Below are 26,606 nucleotides of genomic sequence, written 5' to 3' on the forward strand. Positions count from 1 at the left end.
CAAACTCGATTCTAGTGTAGACACCGATATTTGATTTATAATTCATTTCGAATTAATATAGATGAAATTCTTCGATAAGTTATATCACTTTTTTAACGAACCCATTTTTATCGTCTAATACAGATATTTCACTTGCCTTTAGAATGTGTTAGTTAAAAGTATACTTCTGTGAATGGCAAACAGTTGCATTATTTATGGTTTTGTATTTCTCTACATCGCATCGCTTGAGTATTAAAGAGCGGCTCCTCACAGAGCTGTTCATGTTTACGACGAGGTTTACTTTTATGTCCCCGTTTGCTATTGACGACGGTGGAAGACAGTAGTTGCGGACATCAAACCTGTTTCCACCATTGAGGACAGATCTATCTTCAATACTTTCCAATCTACAACACCAATGTACTTTCTATGCTTTTCGTCGCTAATTACCGGATGATCCTTAGCAATTTTTAAATCATTGCTAGCTAATGCGACTAATGTTATGTAGCTTTACAAATTTGTATTCTTTAGTAATTTATAAAATGTCCATTTTGATGCTGTGTCTTCTTAATCGTCATAGATAATGTAATTTTTATAAAGACATTGATCATTAGCTTAAAAGATGACTAAGTTGGGAATAAAGATGACGTTTTTTTTTTGGTATTCGTATAATAGTTAGCCACTAATGTTCTGGCCTGTCATTTTTAACTGTTCTTTCATATTGTCGAAGTTGGTTGATAAGTCTAAAACGGAAACATCATACGATTTTGAAAAATAAAATAACCAGGCAATAAGAGTTTTTTTATATTATCTCTCGTTATCATACTAAAGGTGAATCTAGTCACTTACTACTTTAACTCGGAGCTTACAGACGAACTGGGTGTTGTGCTGTGTACACTTGGCAAGTTTCCGTTGAGCCAATCTTCTTGACTGAGAAAATACTTGTAGAAGTCAGATGTAAGTCAGTTGCGTCGTTCTGCCGAATGGAATGAAGAGGCCCCCTGGCCAGCAGAACAAGTCCAGCAGGAGCAGCAGCAGAGGTGGACTCAGCCGAGACTCAGCACGACCGCCCTGGGCGGGAGGCGGACGCTGAGCCGGACTGCTAATGCTTCTGCGCGTTATCCGGGATCTGACCCAGGACATCGTGACGGACCGGCGTGACCTGGCCTGCCGCGTGCGTGCCTGAGCGTGTGTCAACCTGCAACAGATTGTTCATGGTTGGAGATAAGCGATAGACCATAGGATGCAGTAAATTAATCATTAAATGTAAAAACCATCACTGATTTACTACTAACACCATCTTTTAGGTTCGTAGGGTCTAAAATTATGTCTGGCTCCGTCGCGTCGCCCTGGAAGACATTTTTGTTCTTGATTTGAAATTTTAAAGACAAAAATGTATTTGCACTGGGACACCAATTTTATTTGCATTATCCGGCCCAGTGAGGACCTAATTGTCTGATTATTGCGTAACATGCATATAACACATAGCATTGTACTACATAGACACAAGAACTAATCATGGCCTAATGAGTGATAAGGAGATCCCAACTCACTCTTAACATTTAATTATCTATAAGCCTGGCAGTCCTTTCTCCCATAAATCGCTGTACAACTTTAAAACACTAATTGATTCGTCTATAAATACACAGTTTAAACTATAAAATGTCACGATCACAAAGCGAACCGATTCTGGAAACCTGAAAATGATAGATCGGAATCAGAGAGATAGACAGACGATGGCCGCAGAGTAGTGAAAGTACATGTAGTTCTACAGTACTGTACCCGTTGCAAGTACAAGAGCTACAATTAATTGGTTGTAATGTAATACTGCAAACTACAGTGGAAGTGTCCATGGGATAGAAACAAAGATAGCAGCACTGTGCATCTATGTCGTTACTGAAAAGAGTATAAAACTTAAATCTGAGAGGATTTATGAGTATGTCGTTACCTTAAAAAGAGAGTCAGATGTCCGGGTCTGGCATTCAAAGTTAAAATCAATGAAATATTAATTTTAGAAGATTGTAAAATTAACTTCTAAGGTATAATAGTACAAAATTCAGACCATTCATCGTGACCATATGGAGCAATGAAGATTTTGAAACTCTTACGCCCTTATATTGGGGGTCGTTTTATCAGAATAACTCAAAAGAGTTTTAGTGCGTATTTGTTATTTATTACTTAAGGAATTCTGCGTATAGAAGGGTAATTTTTTTCATTTACTTCTTTAATTTTTGTTATTATTTTAGATTGCCCACATACAAAACCATGATCTGAAATCTTTTTTTAATGATATTTCGTTTTGGCTTAATGCAACAAAAATAAACGCTTTTGGGAACGCATTTAAATAAAATTTAAATTTATATGCCATGGTGATAAAGCAATATAAATTCCCGATTTATTAAATATTTTGTAGCCAATACCAATCACTAAAATTCTATGTATTTTCAATGTATTTTTTAGTTATATATTCGAGAATAGGTATTGCATATATTTTATAGTTTTTGAGAGTTAATAATTTTGATATAATAAAACAAACAAAGGTATAATATATAAAGACTGAAATGAAAAAAATGAATAGTAACTCAACCCATAAACTGATTGCACAAACTATTTCTTGGAATTGAAATGAAAATAGCAGTGTAATGCGTAGTTAAATGAAGAATATCTTTGTTTCTTCAGTGGATAAGATTAATTGTTTTCTGCAATTCAGTAGTTGGAACTTTCAGCTAAATCGGAATTAAAACGATTTTGATCGACTGTGATTGTAAACAACCGAGCGTGCTTCAACAAAACACACACACACAAGAAATGGACTGCCGCAGACTGTAGTAGTGTTTGTTTAGACTTGGGAACGGAGGACACATAAACCCGATGTCTGTGGGTCAACACCCCCGCCGTCGCAACCCCCCCCCCACACCCACTCAGCCCCCCACAGCACGAGACTGGACTTTGCAGTTTTTATTACCTTTCGGCCGCTCTCATTCCGTGCTGACACGCGTTTCTGGTGCCTTTCAGCCTGAAACCGACCGGTTTCGTTATTCTAATCACGGTACAAACCGTACAGTTCATCCCGGCGAATGTGTTACTGGCGAAATTTCTATTTTACTTACGCAAAAAACCGCACACCAATTCGGTTGAGAACCGGGTTTAGTGAAACGCCGTTCGGTTTTATCTTGCAAGAACCATTTTGGAAACTTTATGCACTTATTTTTAATCTTAGAATTATGGAAATGTCTCATTTTAACCGTAAAGATGTTATATTATTTTTTTTTATTAAATATAGTATTAATATGCATCCAAATTAAAGTATACTTTTTCCTATTCAAGCGATGACATACAAAATGCTATGAGAAATTTCTTCCGAATAGACAATATATTTTTTAACTGAGATATGTTTAAACGTGTTTTAGCGATAAATCGCAAAACATTTCTGTAGTGTTTTTCAGAAAAACCTTAATTCTAATTTCTAAAATTCTTAAAAAGCGTATCGATGCTTATTGGTTATAATTTTAAAATGAGACATCTCCCATACAACTAAAAATAAGAGTGTTATAGTGTTTGAGGATTAAGGATTAAAATAATCAGGTCTATAGGTTTTATGGGATGAACACCAAGATTCTCGCCAGTACAGCCATCACTTGAATGATGCTCCATGTTTGTTTCAATGAACCCGACATGTTCTGCTGTGATAATTATGTCGTTTATAATTTTTACATATAGGTTATGCAATAATCCTTTCTAATGTCATATATGATAGTAAGAATCAGTTGGGAAAATTTGCGCATTTCAGAATAACTCAGCCCAATTGAATCGTCTCATGGCATTTTCCATGTACGGTATTCTTTTGGAGTTAAATATATAAGCGTATTTAATAATGACAAAATTATAATAATATACTAAAAATTAATTTGAAATAGGTATTTCTTATCAAACCTCGCACTCCCACCTAGCACACTCCCCAACCATAATCTGTAGACAAGGGTCATATTTTTACGGGTTACTTTTAAGTAAAACTCGTAACACGTTGTACATTCATATTTAATGAAGATTCGCAGATCATGTCACAAATTTGATCATGTTTCGAATGCAGGAAGGAAGTAACGGACAAAGGTACCATCTTTTTTTCCTACCCGGTAAAGTACATTACTGGAGAATTGACTTGCGGAATAAATGGTTGGGCTTAGAACCGAAATAAGCGGCAGAGCGATCGTGCCGATTCGGTTAACTCTCCTCACAATGATGTCCAAGTGATATATAGGGTGGACTTGACTTTCTGCGGAGATCTTTGTAACGGTTACGGTCTTCACAACATTTTCCGTTATTGTTATAGAGCTTCAACTCTGCTGCAACTGCAATTGTTTTCATGTACACTTTTGCTATCGTGTTGTTTTACGTACTATTGCATCTTAGATAGTATTAATAACCATTTTGGACTGTGATTTGTCGATTTTACTAAGCTCAACTCAACTAAATGTAATAAATTAAAAGGGACTTGTTATTATTGAGACCAATTATTAGAAAAGTTGAACGCTAAAATTATTTCTACAGACTAAGAACATTATTTAAAACCGGTTTGACTACTTTGGTAAAGCGTCATGTTAGATGTAATGTTGATGTACAAAGTTTTAACTCAACCGATTGTAATCAAATAAAAAGTTAGGGTCTTCTTTTGTACAGATTTCATTATTTTTTTAATCAAACAACGCGTAGTAGATATGTATGTGATACGATGTTCAGTTGGAGTATTAAATTAATTTGTCGTATTTCAGTTTCGAATGCTATTATTGTGAGCAATTATTATAAAATTCTGTTTCGAATTTTTTTAAATTCGTTCTTTGTTAATTATTTAAAAATACTGCAATTATCACCTCTACAAAATGGTATATTTGATTTGAAGTAGTAATTTTTTACAAAGTTAGAACTACAACTATTATTAACTGAAATTTATTGCACCTAGTTTATCGTCAGGTAAAGGTCAGTTGACGAGCAAATCACCCACTCCTACGAATAGCGCTATTTTAGACTTTAATTGTGTACGCGATGAACAACACGATACGCAAACTGACTCGGACGCTTGTTAAATACGTTTTTAAACCATTCGCTTTAAGCGCGTTACACATTGCTATCCCTATAATGTAGTAGTTTCAATTTGTCATCGCTTTATTGCAACTATTGAATGAAATAATAGTAAAAATCAATGATATGATACTAGCGTTCAGTCTCTCATTTATGGTTCGATCGCGTTACCATTTTAAACACTCCTTCCGTCTATGCATGTCGTAATTAAAATACCCAAAGTTATTTTGTTGATACAAGAAAAGTCTCCGTGGACTAACTAATGATAATGCGAAAATCATGTATGATAATAATCAGAGAGGGTGAAATAGCTTATTATACCAACAATAATGTAAATAACATCAACATATATTATACTTGCAGTATATAATTATAATAACATATATTATACCAACTTCTTTCATAACTTTGTACTGCTAGCTGTTTTATTTTTACTGAACAGTAATGAAATTGTAACTAATGTTTCCGGACATTTTATCTGGAAACTTATTTTTTACTAAGGACCTTTTAGCGATTACAATTGTAAAATCGGTTGGGACAAAGGCGTTGTTATCAGCATTTTCTCAAATATAGCTAAAGTAGGGATAGTCATTAGATTAAGTCAGATTTTGTACCCTTACTGCACCGACCCGTAATCTCATGTGTTTCATATTTGAATATTATCAAGTATTCGTTTTCGATCCATATTTCAAGTCCTGTTATCCATTATTTATGAATAGGATTAATTTCAGTGAATGATACCGCGATTTACCACAAATTCACGAAATCTGTTAATATTTAAAAAAAAACATGCAAAAAGTCTCGTCATAGCTATAGGACTCTGGTGGAACCTAATGGTAATTTTAATGTTTTGAAAATTGTAAATGTGATACAAATTATCATTAAAACTGTCGTGGATTTTTCATACAGTTTTTTTTATTGTGCACGTAAGAAGATTTATACAAACACGTGTACTAAGTGTCAAGTCAATCACAATATGTATATTTAGATTCCTCTGCTATTATAACACTGTACAAACTTCCCGCTTTACAGTTAAATAACTTTTTTGATATTTCCATGTTGCGTAGAGGATTATTTTACGTTTACAGTTAAACATATTACACTTTATTTACATAAAACAAAATACCTATTCCGACGTTCCAACAACCGTTGTTATTATTTATTTATGTATAACCACAACAATCGACCCAAGACTAAGGTCGAGTCATCCAGTTCAATGGTTGTATCTCGCGATGCCCTCGATAGATCTGGCCGGCGTCTCCTTTGTAACTCAGATACCGACTCAGATACGGGCCTTTTTGTCTGTTACGTATTGCAACGTGTGGCCATTTTACCGCAGTCACTTATCTCACTGGGACAGTCACTTGTGAAGAATTCGTTAGTAAAACTAGTCCTTTCCACAGTTTTTATCGTTTCTGTTGAAACCACCATTGGTATTAATAAGGCTAAAACTAGGTTGACTCTGGTAGCCAAAAATAAATATGTTATTGAAAGTTTTATCTTGAAAATGTTCACCAAATTTGAATCGATCAAAGTGTAACTGCATGCTTAAATGTAGAGGTTTGATCCCTTAAGAAGATAAGAGCGTACGACAAAATAAATATAATGTAATTTTGTATTAAGTGACAAGATTCCCTCTTCATATTGAGTCAAGATACACATTTAGGAGAATCTTCAATTAACGACTACAAAAACTCTACAAACTGATAAACAAGAAATGTTAGATCCTACTAGCTTCTACACCTGTTGTAACATTCCAATAACATCGTTTTTGATCAAATGTTAAAAGAATGTTCTACATTCTTCAATCCATACATTATACCATAAAAAAATAACTTATTTTTAAAACCGTTCTGCAAAGTTCAACAACTGAACATTTGTATACTGAGTGGTGAGCTGATACAAAACAACTTTATTTCATTGAGTATTCAGTTATATTTACTCGCATCATTCTTCAATATCTTCAACAACATAGGACATCTTTTTTTAATGGTTCTGCAAAGTTCAAGAATTGAAAATGGGTATTCTGAGTGGTGAGCTGATACAGAAACAAAAACTATTTCAACGAGTATTCAGTTATATTCACTTTTAGCATACTCGAGGGTATGATTTAAGTCTTCGTAATTAGTCACGGAATAATATTCTATAAGAAATTAGTGACGTCATCTATATTAACATAAGAAAGGGGAAATGGTAGAAGTGGAGATACGAAGACTAAATATATTTTTGTGAAATTGATTTAACAGTCATTGATATAGCTGACACAAATCGCCTGGCCTTAAAGAACAGTTTTTATGCCGGATGGAGAGAAGATCGCTCTCAATAAACTTCCGGAAACATACTGAAATCCCATGAAAGGGCAGATGTCACCGCCATTGGTATGCAAGGAGTCCAGCCCTGTCGGCGCAATCTGTATTCCTGCCCAGACACTCGAGTGTCACCCTGTAACATTTCCTAGTGTCTGTTCACGGAATAACGGTATTTCTGTACAGTCGAGTTGAAGTTGGCCGTCAAATATTCATCAGCTGTCTGCCTGCAGATGATCGATAGACTGCACCGGTTGTCGCGGGGCGCGCGGGGTGGAGGGAGGGTGGAGTTAATGGCCCTTTCGCTGACAAAATAGGTGTAATAAAACCGTAACCACGATACCAGTGCAGTGTGAGACGGGGGAGTACACGTTATGCGGTAGCTTGTTCGCAACGTTCAACCCACGTGTGTAGTTTTCAACTTCGTATAAGAACAGTTTTCTGTGTATTAGTTGCAGTTTGAAAGTTCATGTTTGGTGTAGCAGACAATACCGGTTTACAGTCTCACGGGTGTCTCAGACAGTACAAAATCCAGTTACAGTTACAGTTACAGTTAGAAATCACATTTCAAAGTTCTGTTATAGTAAATTAGTATGCTAGCTTTGTAGGATATACTGACTATAAGATGTAACAGCGTCAATAAAGATTCTTTTATGAATCTACACAGTTTAAGTGTTTCAGTTCAGTCATAAAACGTTATTAAAACAGTGTTTCAATTTCAGGAAGTACTTCACCTTGTTTGTCGTCCGGAAAGTAATAACTTACTGATCCCGTAAAAACTTATTTTGTTTGGAACTTATTGGAAGATTATTAACACAGCGGTCCGTCAAATTCAGTTTTGCGTCAAATTCATCTACGAACTCTCTGTTTTAGCATTAATTCATTATACATTGATCAACGTACGATGGGAGTGGTTGATTCAAACAGCGTTACTATCATTTTTGTGGATTTTTATTTTGTAAATAATCTCTTATCATTTAGGCTGACAGTTATCAAATCGAACGTCGCTGTTGCACAACTCAGTTACACTTCCTTATGAAGGTGTCCACTGATGTTGTGTAAATGCAACATGTTATGATCGAGCGCATGACGGCATCTATCTTGTTATAGTGATAGATATTACCTGTACCCCGCCCCCTCCTTTCTCAGTAACACACAGTGCACTGCATCAATCATTTACAGCCAGACATCCTGTGAGCTTGCTGCAGTCATACAGGTCTGGTTACACGTATCTCGCCAGAGCAGTGACCTGAATTTACTCATAATTTAGTTTAAATTGCAATCATGCGACCTCGTGTCGTCGCGACCGGAAGAGGGCACCTTCCAGAGGAGTAATAACCGTGGATCCGCCACTAGATTCCTCCTATCCAAAACCTAACCAGCTTTGATGACTAAAGATAACTAATAATAAATTTGGATATGGTTCCGAAAGGTTCCCAGATGGCTGATGGGGCTGGGCAGGGATCGGGTTAAGCAAGTGATTGCCTTGATCACTGGACACGGCCACTTCAGGAAACACCTAAACACTCTAGGTTTACGAAATGAGGACTCGGAGTGTAGACTCTGCAATAAGTCTGAAGAGACTGCAAAACACATAATACTGGACTGTGAGAGACTGGGAGCAAGGAGAAGGGCTCTTTTCGGTGATAAACAACCAGGCGACGAACCAGATGCTAGTATCGGGGAAAAGCTTCTTAGCCTAATTAAGGGCACAAAGATAGGCTTACCCCTCTAACATCAAAGGGGCACACAATAAGCTCAGGTTGACGTGTGAGGATCTATGAATCCACCCCAATATCCCAAAGAAAAAAAAAAAAAAGAAAAAAAAAATCCCAGGCCACGTACACTCACTTCTACCGTCCACTCTACCCGATCGCTGCACAACGACTCCCGCACAACCTACGGTCTCAGCTTGCTAACGTAGCAGGAATCATCCTACCAGAACCTGTCCAGAAGAATTCCGGATGGTAGGAGGCTCCTATTGTTCAAGCTAAGAGCTAGAGGTCGGCGCAGCTGGCTATCGCGTTCGCGGCTACTGAAGGATTACGCGCGCCAAATTCAAATCTATAGCGGCACTCGCCGCAATCATCATGCCAAAACTTTGATTAATGATTGATCAATTGCTTTAGATACAAACAAACTGCTATATAGAACAATAGAACACGTATAGGTTTTAAAACACAACTAAATGTGTTGAGGGCTAATACCTATTAACTCAACCACCTGTACTCGTAGCGTTTTTCTATCTTATAAAATTAAAGTACGTTACGTTAACAAGAAATATGTTTTAGATATAAATTATTTGCGGGAGAATAACAGGATAACGGATTGTTCTACCGTACTTCCGTCATAAAAAACGGGTGTACACACGGCCATTTTAATTGTAGTCCCATAAAAACAATGGTAAACTTCCTGACCTTTTACGACCTTAGTTTTAGTTAAGGAATCTTGGCAGATGACTTATCATACAGATATATTTAATACGCATCCAAACGCTTTTTAGTTGATGTTTTTTTTTTTAATTTTTGCAGAAAAAAATTACAAAATTTTCCACACTTAACGGCTTAAATACTTAAAAAGTATATACTTTAGAAGAAGAATTAAAAAGAATTCGTACGCGTGTTATTTATATCTTCAAAATGAGACATCTACTATAACGCTGCTACGATATATACGATATAGACCTAGAGAGGTGGAGTTACAAGAGCATAAGGCTTAACATCTGTTCCTAAGGAAGAAATCTGAAGTTTGTTTCACGCCAGTCGGGTATAAATTGTGGCCAGAATTGAATTGACTGAAATTGTACTTATTTCTTAAACACTTCCGTTGAAATAAAACACAATTGTGTTTGTAGTGGTAGTTTGTAGTGTACATAGTATGTGGTGATGAAGCCGATTTAGGAACGGTAGCGTGGCGGTAAGAACCGGGCTGTGGAGGCCGGCGCGGTGGCCGCGGCACGTCTGTGCGGACAAGTCCGGTTTTGACCCATTCAACTTCTCTGGTAGTTATAATCAACTGGTTTGAACTAATTTTCTCTCTTCTCGTCGCTTCCAGATATTTTACAAATTGCCTCCATTTCCTCCTACCGACACAAGTTCCCCCCAGGCCATGCTGGATCTGCATAATAGATCCGTGTTCAATCTAGAACCAATCAAATCCAGACCAGATTACTTTGGTTTTAAATGTATTTTAAAACCACTTTTTTATTCGTGTCCAATGTAACTAATAATATTGATTTTGTTGTTTATTCAGTCAAACCATCAGTTTTCATTAATAAAAGTAATCATATAGTTCAAATCACCATTAGAAAATAGTAATTACAACGAAACGCGATTCGATTAAGCAATTTGTAGCTATTTTTATTATTTAATTCACTATTGGAATTAGGACAGGTATTTTATGACTCTTGTACGATCATTTTCGTTCTAGACTTTCGTGCTTTTTACAGGTCGAGACATCATTGCAAGCCCGGCCATTTCACTGTATTATTTAGTAACGATATCAAGAGATTTCAATTAATAATGTTATTACTTGTGTTATCGTAATATGCTAATCTTATGCTATCTGTACTCGTACGAAGTTTAGACAAACTACACTTTATATGCCTCAACCTCAACTGTACTTTATTATAAACTAGCGGGCCCGGCGCGCTTTGCTGCGCATTTCAATAATTTTTTGCAAAAGTTGCCCGCGGCTTCGCACGCAATTTCCCGTTGAAAACAGTACACTATATTCACTTATTCTTTTTCTATCACATTCTAAACATTGCTGAGATAATTGATAGTCGTTCCATCGTGAGCCTCTTGGGCGTATTATGAAGGTATGTACCATATTCCTGCCTCTATCTAGCTGTTACCCACGGCTTCGCACGCAAATCTTAAGAACCGAAGTCCTTATATTACTTAGTAATTTTTTTTTTTTACTATAATAAATTTTAGATTAAATTAGTTATATCTCCGATGCCACGATTGAGCTTGCTTTGTTGTCTCGATCGAGAGAATATGTACACACGGAGTTTTGAGAACCATACTTCTGTCAAAAAAAACAACTAAGGTTGATTTTATAACATTCTTTATATTTGTAGCCAACGTAAGATAGTAATTATGATATCTGCATTACTCTTCTGATCAAGCATGAGCATGGTTTATATTAAATAAATATTGCAGTTAAAGGTGAATTTTTACGTCAAATTTGAATTGTATTATCTGGATAGTAAAGTCTATGTTTAACAGTGATTGCAAAAACAGTTTAAACAAAATTTGTCGTTTCTCTTAAGCTTACTCTATGCTTTAAAACTATAAGTGTAATATATGTTTACAAAGAACAGCTGATTAAAAATTTGAAAAGACGTTAACATATGTTTGCTGCAATGCATTTCTTATGGGTATTTCTGTAACCAGTGGGGCGGAATCCTGAATCGGGAAAGGGATGGGCATAGCTTATAAACCTTCTCTGTGGAAAAATACATATACGTACAAATTTTCATCATGATCGGTCCAATAGTTCACGATTCCATAAAGGACAAACATACAAACATTCATTTTTATATATATAGATAGAAGATATAATACTTTAAAATACCCTGAAATTGTTACCGTTTCCGGAATAATGGTTAGACGTGTAACTATCGATATAAGCGATATATCGGTTAGTTCCTCTCGGTGTATATATACTCGTATGTACGTATCAGATTACGAAACGTGTAGATATATCTGTTTGTACATTTTCAATTTAATTTTAAATATGTAATTTTTATTGATACATAAACTTTAATGACATCTTTATCATTGCATTAAAATTACGTATCAGGTCTCAGGTGGCAGAATACTCGTACGTTTAAAAAACTACGTACTTAAGAAAACTAGCTAAAGGATGGCATTTTATTAGAACAGCGATTGGCGTAATATTACAGAATCCATCGTGTGATGAAGGAAAGGTGTATAATCAAACGTCGAGCGGTCAGAATTACCATAGAAACAAATTTATATATGCTTCAAGTTTTATTTAAAAAAATTATAGCACTGATTTTACCAGGGACGAAAACGTTACTTTTGTTATTAACTTAAGAACAATTTATTTCATCATCTTAATGATTTATTAAATATTGATTTGTGTCGATATATTCCAATCGCTGACATTGATTGACATTTTCGTATTATCAGATGGTAATTAGTTGTATCTTTATTATCATTGGTTGGCTGTGGTCTATAGCGGGTAACATTTGAGCAGTCGGTGGAGTCGATTCCTCATTCTAATCCGTGGGGAGCTGAAAGGAAATGTTGTAAGCATTTATAATTAGACAAAATGTATCGCAGACATAAACAAATTATACGCCGATATAAGGGAGAGATATGATATAACAGGTTTGTTTCCTGGTCCTGTTTAGTTTTTTCCAAAATATATACTTTTTATAGGCGTCCCTTAGCAACGATAATATAATAATAACTAATCTGGAGACCAAGCAAGTAAAGATACTTTTAACACTGATTCACTTCTAACGTCCGCTCCACACCATTTACAGTCTGTTCAGACACCGAGGACGGTTGAGTGATAGGCGATCGGTTATATTGTGACGTGTATGGTCGTTAATCCTGTCGCTGCCAACGTTGTTTGGACAGAGTATAGGAAATGTATTTGAGTGATTGCGTCTTGACTCTGACGTTGGCCTATGACCAGTTTGTCTTCAATCACGTGTATCAAAGTTCTAAAGATATGTATTTTGTTATAAACGCTGCGTTCCATTCACATATATTTTTTGTGTGATTCTTTGGTGTTATATCTAAAATATAACCAATATGTAACATTTTTTAATACTTTTGGTATTATAATTAAAAGAAATGTACCACCATTTTGTATTAGCCATTACAAACTGGACAAAGTATTTTCATTCAAATACTTTTTTATTGTTTTTGAGATAGAATACGTGCTTTAAAATGAATACAGTGCAAGGTTTTCTACACGTATGCAAAACAGTTTGTGTATCACGTTTGGGGAGTTTGTTTTGAACAAGATAGATGTGCTCTCTTAGAATAGAAAATCTGGACACTTAATTCATAAATCCATCTTCCTAGTTTAAATATGTATAGAAGACATTGAAGTTGAATTTTTGAAAAATCGGTGTTATGTAAAGAATAGATTGCAAACAGCTGATTCGATTATATAAATCATTCGAACTGAATAGTTCAGGAGCCAAGAACCAATTTGCACTAGGCCAATCAATTTCATGAATATCTTCTATTTGGCAAAGGAATTTCATTCTCTTTTGGTTTTCTCGGTTGGCCTGGATAGTCAAGTCTGTCAAGATAAACACAATATTATCAAGAAACATTGTTTTTTGATATTGTTAACCCTTTTGGTGCCCTCCCATTCCAACCCTCACCAAAGTTAGAGCGGCTGATGATGTATTTATTTTATGTGGGTGAGTTTTCGATTTCAAAAAAGTAGGCTGTGACTTTATGCAATGAAAATGGCCTGTCGAGTCCTAAAGTAAGGAGCACCGTGGCTTAATTGATTATGTGGTATTCCTTTTTGCAACACGAATTATTTTTTATCCGGATTAATACTAATCGGACTGTTAATTACCATAAGAATATCGTGTAAGATGAGCGTGTGAGACTATATCGTCAGCTGTTCTTGCCAGCAATGACAGAATGCGGTAGCGGGACAAAAGCCAACGGGGGCCAAGAGCACAATGCTGCTGCGGTGCTCAATATCCCCGCCACCCCACTCCTGCTGTGGCTTATCAATTAGATACCCACACGTGATAATTTCACCTCCTGTGGACTTGTGTATAGATATTGATCGCTAGTAGGTTTAATGGAAACGTTGGAAAGGGAATCATATGTTTATTATATAAGGTAGTACTGTAGTAGTACAGTGCGGGTAGGCCCTAGGGTTAGATTTGCCGAAGTTACATAGCAGTCTACGGGCTTATTTAATTCTCAATCAAACTTACAGACAATGAGACAGAAAATACATTTTTTCGACCCAAACATATCCCATGGATAGGCATTGAACCTTCATTGAACTCTGTCATTGGCCGTTCACTGATATAACGGGGTTTTGAAGGACCCGAAAGATTACATGTAAAGTCTTTACAAACAGTCTACCAAATATCGCAGGTTACATTGTCAAATGATTATACTAAGTCTCTTTACAAATAAAAAGCTTCATATAAAATTTAGTGTATAGGTAATTCGTTCTCGAGATCGTGCGGACTACCGAACAACTTTTTTATTATCTCATCTCGTTTTTTGGGTAATAAGTGTTTTAGTTAGTGTCATATTCAGGAGGGAGCCCTAGCGGCGGACCTCCAAACCCTTTAAGAAAAATAGTAAAATTCTCCAACTAGGGTAATTTTGCAATTTGATTAAATGTTATAAATTTTTAGTTTTTAGACTACAAATTCATATTCACTTATTAGTGGTAAATTTGTGTTGTTTAAGGAAAGGAAATTTAATGTTTGATTTTGTTATCTGTTGTTAGCTACAGCAACATGAAAGGATAATATGATTATGGATATTTGCCACCCGTTACATGTTACAAAATGTATAACACATAAATATAATGATCACAAGATGCTAAGTACCCAATTTTAAAGATATAATACCACGTTAAGTTCAGTTTTTAAGTAATAAAATGTTATACGAGGCACGTCCAGAAAGTAGGTGTACTGGTACTCTCACAGCTGTAGGGAATACTTTTTCGACATGTCGGCAACACTGCCGCGTAGCCTGAATCCTCCCCTTCAAAACGAGACGAATCCGAGGTTAGTGTGTTGAAAACTCTTGAGCTTTTCCCTTCACAACGAGGTAGCGAATGACGGCGCGAATTTCGCACTTGGCGGGAGATACGATCGATATTATTCGCGAGAGATGCTACTGCGTCAAGAGTTTTTTAACACACTAACATCGGATTGGTCTCGTTTTGAAGGGGAAGATTCAGGCTACGCGGCAGTGTTGCCAACATGTCGAAAAAGTATTCCCTACAGCTGTGAGAGTACCAGTACACTTACTTTCTGGACGTGCCTCGTATCAAGTTTAAAAAAATATTTTATCAATAGTTTAAACGCTCCGTATCTGAATTACTTTCGAGGTAGTCTACCCAATGCTCATGAAATATCCGTTAATGGGTTTGGATGGACTCTCCAAATCCGAATCCTGGATTCACCACTGAGAAGGATCCTAACTCCATAACTTAATTTATGAACCCTCATAAAATTAGACGTAAAACGAAGGTAAAGAGTACGGTTCTTCTAATTCATGGATTCGTGGCAGGCTGTGTAGGATTAAACTATCATTGGCCCGATTGGAAGTTGCTAGTGTACGTTAATGGGTTTGGATGGACTCTCCAAATCCGAATCCTGGATTCACCACTGAGAAGGTTGCTAACTAATGTTGTTTACATTAAGTCTTGTTGGATTAATCTATGTATTTGCCCGATTGGAAGTTGCTAGTGTAAGTTGAACGTTAATGGGTTTGGATGGACTCTCCGAATTCGAAAGCATTTACCACTGGCGTGGATGCTAACTCCATAACTTCATGTATGAACCCTCATAAAATTAGACTTTATGCAAAATAATGAAGGTAAAGAGTACGGTTCTTCTAATTGGAGGATTCGTGGCAGGCTGTTTAGGATTAATTAAATAAAGTATTTGCCCGATTGGAAGTTGCTAGTGTAAGTTGAACATTGACAGTGATGTAGTGGTGCATGTATGTTCACAGGGGTGACGAAGTGTAGCAAGGTGCCGCTGAGCGCCGCCTGTTTCCCCCCCAAACACGGGTTTAGGATACCCTCCACCCCCACGTACCGTGTGCTGGAGGAGGCTGTAAGTTGTGGAGGTGCCACACCCTCTCTGTGTTGTTGTGTTGTAGCGGGTACCACGTAGGCCGTTGGTGGAAGGGAAGTCACTTTCACAGCTTCAGCACCGGTCCCGAGCAGCGTCAGTCTTCACACTTGTGCTTCTACTGACACCTGTCCACTTAGCGTCCAGGCTGGAGTACGTGCAGTGTTAAATACACGCAGGAACGAATTAGTCGTGTTTTTGTAGGTTCTCATTTTATCAGTGTAAACGCCCAAAGGAAATATTCTTAAAAAAAAACTCACTTTAACAGTTCTTTTGAGTAACGTAGTGCCAAACCGGGCTGGAGGAATTTTGCATTAAAGTTGAGAATGTAAAAAGCTAAATTCGTTTAACTTTCATAATTAGTGGTGAAATAAACGTAAAAGAGAGGTTAGAGCGCAGTTAAAAGAGAGCAAAGAAACAAACCAGCGCTCCCAACGGAAACTAAAAACATTGACTGACCCCGACAACTTCTCTCCATAAATTCGTGCTGTTATCCTCAATTACCCACTTCTGTATGCAAAATCAAAGTTTAAACTACTGGATTTGTCTGGCTCTCATAAGCTGGTACATAACAAAATATTGTAATTATTAATCGAAACGTGTTTACTATTTTTAAAATCGGTAGTATTTATGAAACTTGTTACGGCATTGAGATCGTTTTCGATTGTGAAAGGTTGGAACTAAGTATCTAAAAGTGGGTTTAGGTAGCTTACGTATAAACGAGAATTGTCGTGGGTTGATCTCTGAAAGGTTTAGGATCTATCCGTTACAACTCGACATTGTGGTATTAAATTAATTTCTGCTACTTGCCAACATTACAACCACATTTAACCATCAAGCTTGTCCTTCATTTATATTAACCAAATACACACTTGGTTATATCAGCATATGTGGTTGGTTATTGTCTTAGGTCGAATTAGTTGCCAATATTTGTATGTACGTGTTAATGTCAGTGTTATTGTTGCAGCTTTTGCAGTGTTTTGGTGCTTCTGTTTAATGCAATTTTGTGCTTATCATGTTATAGTTAATAATACTATATTACCTAACTTAAATATATAATACAACTCATTCATTAGTCATAACAACCGATTTGTTCGATCTTTTCAGGCTTCTACATGCCGATGACTGAGTTGAACAGCTCAACTAAAGCCACTGACGTCGTATTGTACTATATAACTTACGTACTCTGAGCAAAGCAAACAATCTAGTGTTTTCGTATAATCATTACTAGCATATCCTCTAAAAAGGGCATTTATAGTTTGTCGTGCTAGTATTGGTGAATTTCTAAATGGAGGTATCAAAATAGTTAAAATTTCAAGTGGTAAATTATTTACAGGTAAAACTACTTTCTACTTTAAGTTTCTAACTAACTAGTCCTCTGGTAACCAAATAAATACATTAGCGCGGTGTCAACTAACGAGATAAAGAGACTAAAAGTTGCCAGTTTCAGCTGATATATCGTTATCTTTTCGTTGGCTAACGCTAGTTTAAATGTTATTTGTGTGTCGTGCGATTCATTAGGTAAAGCTTTAAAAGATATAATCTAATATAAAATTTAGCATTTATCTAGTAGGTTTAACCTCTTTCAATGGGTTTCCATTTCAACCCAACGAATATTATTACAGCTGAAGATCAATTTATTTCAATTTTACTAAAAACTAGGTTAAGATTTATACATTACAAATGGGCTCATGGCTCCCAAACTATGAAGTTCGATACTTGTAATTCAGCAATGATTTTCCGTGACCATAACACGAGTATTGTTTGTTACAGGGGATATTGTTTAGATATCCCATTGTGTAATATATACTAGTAATCATAAGTGATAATATTGTTGTCCAATGTAATGCGTTGCTACAGATTGTGGGGATATTTAGGGTATCAGATGCTCACAAGAGATTGTGTTACTGTGTTATGTAATTGGTCTCGACGCTTTATCAGTATTACAATGTGGCAGTTTAGTGGTGACGCAGAGTAACTGGTGACCATTTCAGCTTATTCTTGAACCACTTGTAGTTAGTCATCTTTAGCGAGCGTTGATGAACTAAAATCCATTATTTAATCGAACGTATGTGTAGTTTCAATTTTAATTACGAGAACATCGACGTGGTGATTTCTTTGTGTCCGTAAGCAAGGAAGGATAATCATGATGAAGTGGTAGAAAGAACAAGGCTAAACCTTAATTTAGCCCTGTTTAAAAAGATAATTACACTGTAGTAAATGAGGTACGTCTGAATGGCAAAGGGCCGATTAAGATAGTTTATAAGTCGTGTAACAGATTCAATCACTGCGCGTTGTCTCTGATTAAGGCACACGGAAATCATGTATTAGGAAATGCGGGTTTGGTGAAGTCAGATAGAGAATCACTAAAACATCAACAAAACAGTGTCCACAAAATCAGTCCTCCTTATCAACAATCCAGAACTTCTCTTACCAACAATCTAAGAGTCCCTTACCAACAATCCAGATGTCTCCTTACCAACAATCCAGCAGTTGCCTCACTTACAATCCAGACGTTCCCTTACCAACAATCTAGACGTTCCTATACCAGCAATCCAGATGTCTCCATACCAACAATCCTGAAGTTCCCTCACTAACAATCCAGACGTTCTCTTACCAACAATCTAAAAGCCCCTTACCAACAATCCTGATGTCTCCATACCAACAATCCAATTAATGTTTCCTCACTAACAATCCAGACGTTCCCTTACCAACAATCTAGACGTTCCTATACTAACAATCCAGATGTCTCCATACCAACAATCCTGAAGTTCCCTCACTAACAATCCAGACGTTCCCTCACCAACAATCTAAAAGCCCCTTACCAACAATCCTGATGTCTCCATACCAACAATCCAATTAATGTTTCCTCACTAACAATCCAGACGTTCCCTTACCAACAATCTAAAAGCCCCTTACCAACAATCCAGATGTCTCCATACCAACAATCCAAATGTTCCCTCACTAACAATCCAGACGTTCCCTTACCAACAATCTAAAAGCCCCTTACCAACAATCCTGATGTCTCCATACCAACAATCCAATTAATGTTTCCTCACTAACAATCCAGACGTTCCCTTACCAACAATCTAAAAGCCCCTTACCAACAATCCTGATGTATCCATACCAACAATCCAGATGTTCCCTCACTAACAATCTCTAGACGTTCCTATACTAACAATCCAGATGTCTCCATACCAACAATCCTGAAGTTCCCTCACTAACAATCCAGACGTTCCCTTACCAACAATCTAAAAGCCCCTTACCAACAATCCAGATGTCTCCATACCAACAATCCAGATGTTCCCTCACTAACAATCCAGACGTTCTCTTACCAACAATCACTAACAATCCAGACGTTCCCTTACCAACAATCTAAAAGCCCCTTACCAACAATCCAGATATCTCCATACCAACAATCCAAATGTTCCCTCACTAACAATCCAGACGTTCCCTTACCAACAATCTAAAAGCCCCATAAGACGTTCTCTCACTAACAATCCAAACGTTCCTTCACTGTTGGTCTAGAAGTTCTTTTTCAATGGTATGCCACACTCCATAATTAACCTTGCCTGATGATAAAGTTCGAATAACATAATGCTACCCAAATTACAAATCAGATTGGCTAGTCTCTCAAGTATTAGGCAATTTTTCCATTGCAATCTCGAGCCCACCTTGAATACAATAAAACACCCCAACAGAGTAGGCCAAACCACCAAAGAAGAATTGGTGAGGAGCCAAGTGTGCGAATGGACGCGAATAGTGTATGGTGACTAAATAATAACCTAGCACAGACAGGTAAAACTCATTGGGCACTTTAAAAACTATATCGAGTAGAAGGAGCTAATTGGCCTAATTTGACGTAATTGACTTCTACTTAAAATCTGATCGTCTAAATTGCTCTGTCTTAACTCTGCTGGCTTATTAAAATCAATATTGGTTACAAAACGGTCGCATTTAGGTTATCATTTGCTCATTATTGTTACTTAAAATTAGGTAGGTGAAAATTATCTTTCCATTTCTTTAAAAAAGTCATTGATAATCTTCTTGGCTTAAACTTTGAGGAAGGCATTAGCGCGGCAGCTACAAGTAATTCAGAAATATTGGGATGTTGGCAAATAGAATAATTAACAGAAATAGAACAATTAATTAATTAAAGCTATTAAAAAAAGAACAAAGTTGATTTGCCGGATGATATTTAAAACTAACAAGTTATTTCAGAATTAACCAGGTTCACGGCAATTAGTTGCTAGAGTGTTTAAATAACGTTGAAATGGCGTGATTAACAAACTTAATTGGAAATCTTAATCGTGTAGCAGAAATAATTTGAAATACCCATTAAAGACCTATAGAAAGGTTAATGATATGGAAACGTCTATTTACCGATCTCAAATCAATGCTTCGGATATTTTCACTAAAGGGAAGTGAGTGGGATTCAGGTTATTTGTTTTCCTCGTCCTAAATGGGACCAGCTTCCTTATTCCGTTCGGCGAATTGCTTTCCGATAGGTTGCCTCTGTGGGCCTCTATAGGGCGATCTATCGATTGTTTTAATCCTCGTTCTGGAATCGAATGAATTATTTACGAAATTCAAGCAAACAAACAAATCATAATAAGAGATCTCCTATAGCATATTTGTTATTGTACTAGGGATGGGCATTATGTATACAGGATGTTTCACTATTTAAGTAGGTCTCTGCGCACGTACTTATTATCTAATAAACTGTTTGAGATAAAAAAAAAATGGTTAACTCGAAAATGTTTTGGAAATGTTATCAACAGTCTCCAGAAATTTTAATTTTTTTTCTTAACGTTTATAAATAATATCGGAGTAAATTTTGTAAACGTTACACGGCCGCTATGTTGTTACAAATTCTCATAACAGGCTGGCAATAGAACGTGGTTGACATATTTATAAAATACATTTTTGTAAGAAGTTTAAACTTGTTTTGGCTTATTTGGGGAAGTAATCGTTTTCAAAAGCTATACAGGGTGTCCAGCAACCATTCGAACAAACTTTGCCACATTGTTCAGTAGGCCAAAACTAACAAATAATGCAATATAACAGGTGCCCTATTTCGCTTCGTTTAGCGTCTGTCTGTCTGTATGTGTTTTTTGGGAAAAAAATTACTACTCAAAAACCACTTAAGATACAGATTTCAAACTTAACAGTTATGTTAACCTAGTGTTGGTCCTTTTCAGTGAAAAAAATAAAACAAATATCTCATTGCATTTCAAAATGGCGGCCGTTCAAAATTTTCAAATTGTATTAGCTTTGAAACGGCTACTTTGAAAACAAATTCACCAGGATAACTTTTTTTAGCGTATTTTATTACCAATTCAACAATTTTTGTTTCAAAAAGATTGAATAACAAATAACTGGCAAAGTTTGTTCGAATGGTTGCTGGACACCCTGTATATGTAGCCTATATATAATATTTTAATAGGGAGTGGTTTTGGCATTTTTTGGTGAGTTGTATTGTGGAAGGTGCTTCCACGAGGATACTTGCAATAAACTTTATTTTGTATACAGAATCGATTTAAAATTAATGATTTACCATAAATCAATCAAAATAGTCACCTTATATTTATATCTTCGTTTGGAAATGAGTTTTTTACAGGACCGGAGAAAACCTGTGTCCGTGCTTTTATCATAAGTTTCCTTCTACCGATACTTCCTAGAATCCAATGATATCCAAAATACAGTAGGTATTGAATCTTTAGGCTGTATTGAAATGGCATTCACCTAATTTTCTAAACGTGCTAAATTCATTTTGGGTAGGAAGATGTATTCATATCACTCACTGCCTTCACAGTGACTTGAAACTTTGTCAGTAACTAAGTTGCGACTATTTGCTAACTCGTCCTTCAGGTGGACATCCTTAAATGGATTAATTAATTACAAGGATGATGCTAATTCAAGTCATAAGTAACTCGATTTCAGATTGAAAATATCGTGTCAAGTTTAAACTGTTGAACTGTTCCAGAACATTTCAATATAAACAGTTTGTGTAGTGAAGTGTTGCATTTTGCATTTAACACGACTGTACTATATATAATTGCTTCCAAATGGTACAATGCCCCGCGATCGTTTTGCAATGGAAAAGCCTTATTGCACACAATTGCACGTTCCCCGTCTGAATCTGCCATTGTTTGTGCAACTCCAGTAACGTGTCCCGTATAAACCAATTCCGCCACTGTGTTTCCAGTACAATAATATTGTAGTGCCACAATTCGCCTACCGTCGGTGTAGAGGTTCAAGTTTCCTTCCCCTCCCATCGCCACTGTCGATGTAGCAACCCTGATTACCCTTCCTACCCGGTGGATTGCTGAGGTATCCGTCCGCCTGTCTGTCTGTCTGTTGCACGATTGTCTCTGGATCAGCACCTTGCATTTCATTCGCTTCAGCAGTTGTCGCTCACGTGTTTCACCTTTGTCTTCCAAAGAGGTATCGAACAATTGTGCAAACTGCTGTGGATAGAAATTGTGGCAATTTTATCGTGTTCTCTCGTTTCTTATACAGTTCTGACTGATCAATCAACAATTCGAATGTGATATATCATTCAACAGATTTATTGAAAAATGTTCGAATGAAGGAACTTGCTACGAAACGTGACTAAATTAATTGATTATGAATATTGTACGAGGAAACAGGTCATTATGATACGATATAACTTTATACAGGGTGAGGCAGACCACCCGTACATTACGTATAGCGGCCATACCAAACGAGGTAGATTATTCGTAACAACTTAAACCCCCCTATTTCCACCCCAAAGAATTTGGAGAAATTATTTAGAAATCTCTAAAACTCCCCAAAAGGGTAGTTTTTGGGGGGTAGGGGTGGTTTTTGGAAAATTTTCAAATGTAAAGGTATGTTGAGTTATACCTCATTTTAAAGGTATTTCTTCGCTGATTATTTTGATGCAAAAAGTTTGAACCTATCTTGCCGCTTATGTACAGGGTACACCAAAACGTTAAAAAATCAGGGGTTTGTGGGTAAATTTATTGCAATTACCTGCACAAATGTAGAGAGACGATATTTTTATTCAAAACTAATGATGAGACGGCTTATCAAAAAATATCATCAAATGCCACCCTACCCCAAAATTTACACATTTTAAAAATACATAGAATTTTGAAATACTTAACAGCCCCAATCTAAAAAAAAAATCAAATAGCAACCTAGGTCGTGTTGTACATCATTAGAAAGGTCTTTAAAAAATAAACATTTTCTTTACATTTAAAGTTTGTCTCTATCTCCAATGGTTTCAAAACTGTAGTTTTGTGTTGTTTTATTTCATATTGTGCCAGCCATCAACCAACACGTGAGAAAAGAAACTTACTGAGAAACAAACGTTAACACTGTTGTTTTGCGACCGATAATTTGAGACGGTTTTAAACGGTGAATTAACGTGACTTGTAATTATCAACCGTGTATTGAGATAAGTATAACCTTAACAGCTGACTTCGTGTTCGGCGTTCTTAGGCGGTGTAGCACGTGGATGGCGGAGCAGCACGGCACGGCGCGGTGGTAGCGACAATCGATACAGGCCTCGGTTTGTTGGGGATGTCGAGTGAGGGAGCGGTTGTCCGGGCAACTGGCACCGCCGCCGCTGGTACTCGCGCGAGTAGTACAAAACTGTGGGCAGGTTGTGCTGTCAATATTCTTACTTGAAAGTATCAAATATCTAAGCAGAAACATTCTGATTACTATACTAAATTTCAATCTTCTATTTTCACTATGGTTTGATAAGACATTTTAAATAATAAAAAAAAAAATGAAATGCAAAGATTTTCACACTTGAGTTTGTGCGAAAAAATTACAATGTACTTAAGTAGAACAAAATTGTATATACTTGGTCTCGATTATTCCCTTCTTTGCTCAAATATATAAAGAACCGAGTGCACAATTTTTATAAATTAGAATTTATGGACGAAAGTTTTGTAGTAAGAACTGTACAAAGAAATCAAGTGTAAAATGAATAGAATAAAAAGACAAATTTACAAAAAGGAAATACGTAGATACTGTAGAACTTCTGGTTGGAAGTAGTACAGTGTTGCCAGAAAGTTTAGGGACACCCCACATAAAGTGATATACTACTTGTGTCCCTATACTAACAGCAGATTGGCTAACTCTATATATTTCCCCATTAACGCAGTGAAAACAAAGTATTTTGGTGTGACTTTCATTACTTTATGTATAAAATCTTTCAAAATATGAACTTTTTTGTTCCTTTAATTTTTTTTTACAAACACGGAAATGGCAATTTTTTTGTAGCTGACGGCAACAAAGCAAATTATGAAAAAGGAGTGCGTGCGCATCAATATCCCTTCTTCTGTTTTGTGAGGAACAAGCTGGTGTGCGTGGATTGCCTACCACTCTCATAGTTCGAGCGCTACAATTCACTAAAGTTATCAGTTTTTCATTTCTGAAAAAAATAAAAATAAAGGAACTTTGAGCGATCACCAAACTGTGAGTTATTTTTTTCTAGTTGCCACAATTGCATTTATTTACTCCATATCTTATGTTAAAACAACGTACCAATTATTAAGATGATTGGACAATTATTTTAGAAGTTATAAATTTTAATGTCTCAAAACACAGGTGTTTCATCCAAAATTTTAAAATCACAAAAAAGTTCATATTTTGAAAGATTTTATACATAAAGTAATGAAAGTCACACCAAAATACTTCGTTTTCACTGCGTTAATGGGGAAATATATAGAGTTAGCCAATCTGCTGTTAGTATAGGGACAAAAGTAGTATATCACTTTATGTGGGGTGTCCCTAAACTTTCTGGCAACACTGTACATGTCTATTGCTTATAGAGCAGGACGGGCTACATACCTTTTCATAAGAAACTAGAGCCAGTAAAAAAAAAAAATTCACCTCAGAATTAAAGGAAACGCTGAAAAATGTGGACCAGTTATTTGCTTCATCTTCATTGTCTGGTAATGAAATACAATGTTTTCTACACATATTTTTTAAGTGTACTCCAACAAAAATATAGATAATTCAGCGGAAGAAGATTAAAGTTATAATGCTAGCAAATTTGTTACACAAGGTGAACATCGCGTATATGGCCCTGTTAACCTCGCTTAATTAGTGCAAACGCTTTTCTTCGTGTATTTCATGTCATGTGTTCGTGCATTGTGTTTGTTGCTTGTTTTTGTTGCAAAGTGTTTGGTAAAGATTTTCATTTATAATATAACTTGTTAAGATATTCTGTATAAGCCTTTTAGATTTTTAGATACTCACTCTTCTATGGAATCATATATTTTTCTTGTAACATTTATTGGTTTTATTTATTGTCTTAAAGGATGTTTTTACTCACATCGAAATTGAGATTTTGTTTTATTTTTAGATCTTTCAATGTAGTTTCTTTTAGTTCTATTTATTCATAGTTATGCAGTTATTCATGTAAGTCCAGTATTACATATGATATTTACCAAACTAATTTAGTTTTCTCATTTCAGGTAAGTCTGTCCGATGATGAGTCTTTAACATCACTCGGTAAGTTATGATATCTCTGCTCCTTAACACTGAGAGTTGGTACTGTTTTAGTATGTAATAATTTATTATTTCGTTACAATCATTAGAAAAAAATTGTGTCTTGTTGCAAGTGCCATGTGTATTACAAGTCCGTACATTAAAAGACTCTGTTTCTATAGAGTTGCAACTATCATGGGGAAAACAAAGAAGTTTCATTATGGTAAATTATCCATATAATACAGTTTGGCTCTGGGTTTCGAATAACTAGACGAGATATTTGTTGAGACTAGTTTTGACATATTTACAACACTTACCTGAAACTAACACCTAATTAACTTTAGGTATTGATTCTTTGTAACCGCAAGTGTTTTTCCAAAAAAATTACTTACTTCTTTCTTTAATTAATTTGTGTGGTTAGATTGTATTGTCCATCCCCAGAACAAAAATTTGTAACAAGGTATGATTAATGAAGAATCTTGGAGCATTGGAAAAAGTTTAATTTACTAATAAATGAATACACATTATTGTTAAGTACATTTTAGAATACATCTTTCTTTAGTCCAGTATTCATTAACTAAGTTTAACTTTCACAACTTGAGCTAAGACAAGAATATTAAACCACCTAGAACAGGACCTACATTGTAAATGTTTCAAACTTTAAACCTGCGTAATTTTTTAGAGTGAACCTTTTCAGGTCGGATTTACGGCATTGTACTCTACTAATAGAAATCTTTAATTTGGTGTATTACTCGATCTTTCCTCTAATTTAAGATTTTCTTCTGACTCCTTGCGGGTCATCTCCCAGAGACGATCAAAAATGGTAGTTACTTTAAAAAGTAGATTTATTAGTGCGGTAATGATGTACCAAGTTTTATTGCTTTACCTGTAATCGTTCGGGAATTATCAAG

The 26,606-nt window shown here is 36.0% G+C and overlaps 1 protein-coding gene across 10 annotated transcripts in view; it reads left to right on the forward strand.

The window, feature by feature from the left end:
* Nucleotides 1–26,606, forward strand: part of LOC124364989 (rho guanine nucleotide exchange factor 11-like) — a 770,637-nt gene that overhangs the window by 272,281 nt on the left and 471,750 nt on the right. For 9 of the 10 annotated variants that reach the window (XM_046820861.1, XM_046820851.1, XM_046820856.1 and 6 more), the window contains 2 exons: nt 16,082–16,185; nt 25,683–25,719. The exons of the other annotated variant lie outside the window; for it this stretch is intronic. In XM_046820861.1, the coding sequence (XP_046676817.1) occupies nt 16,082–16,185; nt 25,683–25,719 (141 nt within the window). The remainder of the gene's footprint in view (nt 1–16,081; nt 16,186–25,682; nt 25,720–26,606) is intronic. 10 annotated transcript variants of the gene reach the window in all.

The sequence above is a fragment of the Homalodisca vitripennis genome, chromosome 6 (genome assembly GCF_021130785.1).
Source record: "Homalodisca vitripennis isolate AUS2020 chromosome 6, UT_GWSS_2.1, whole genome shotgun sequence".
NCBI classification, from domain to species: domain Eukaryota; kingdom Metazoa; phylum Arthropoda; class Insecta; order Hemiptera; family Cicadellidae; genus Homalodisca; species Homalodisca vitripennis.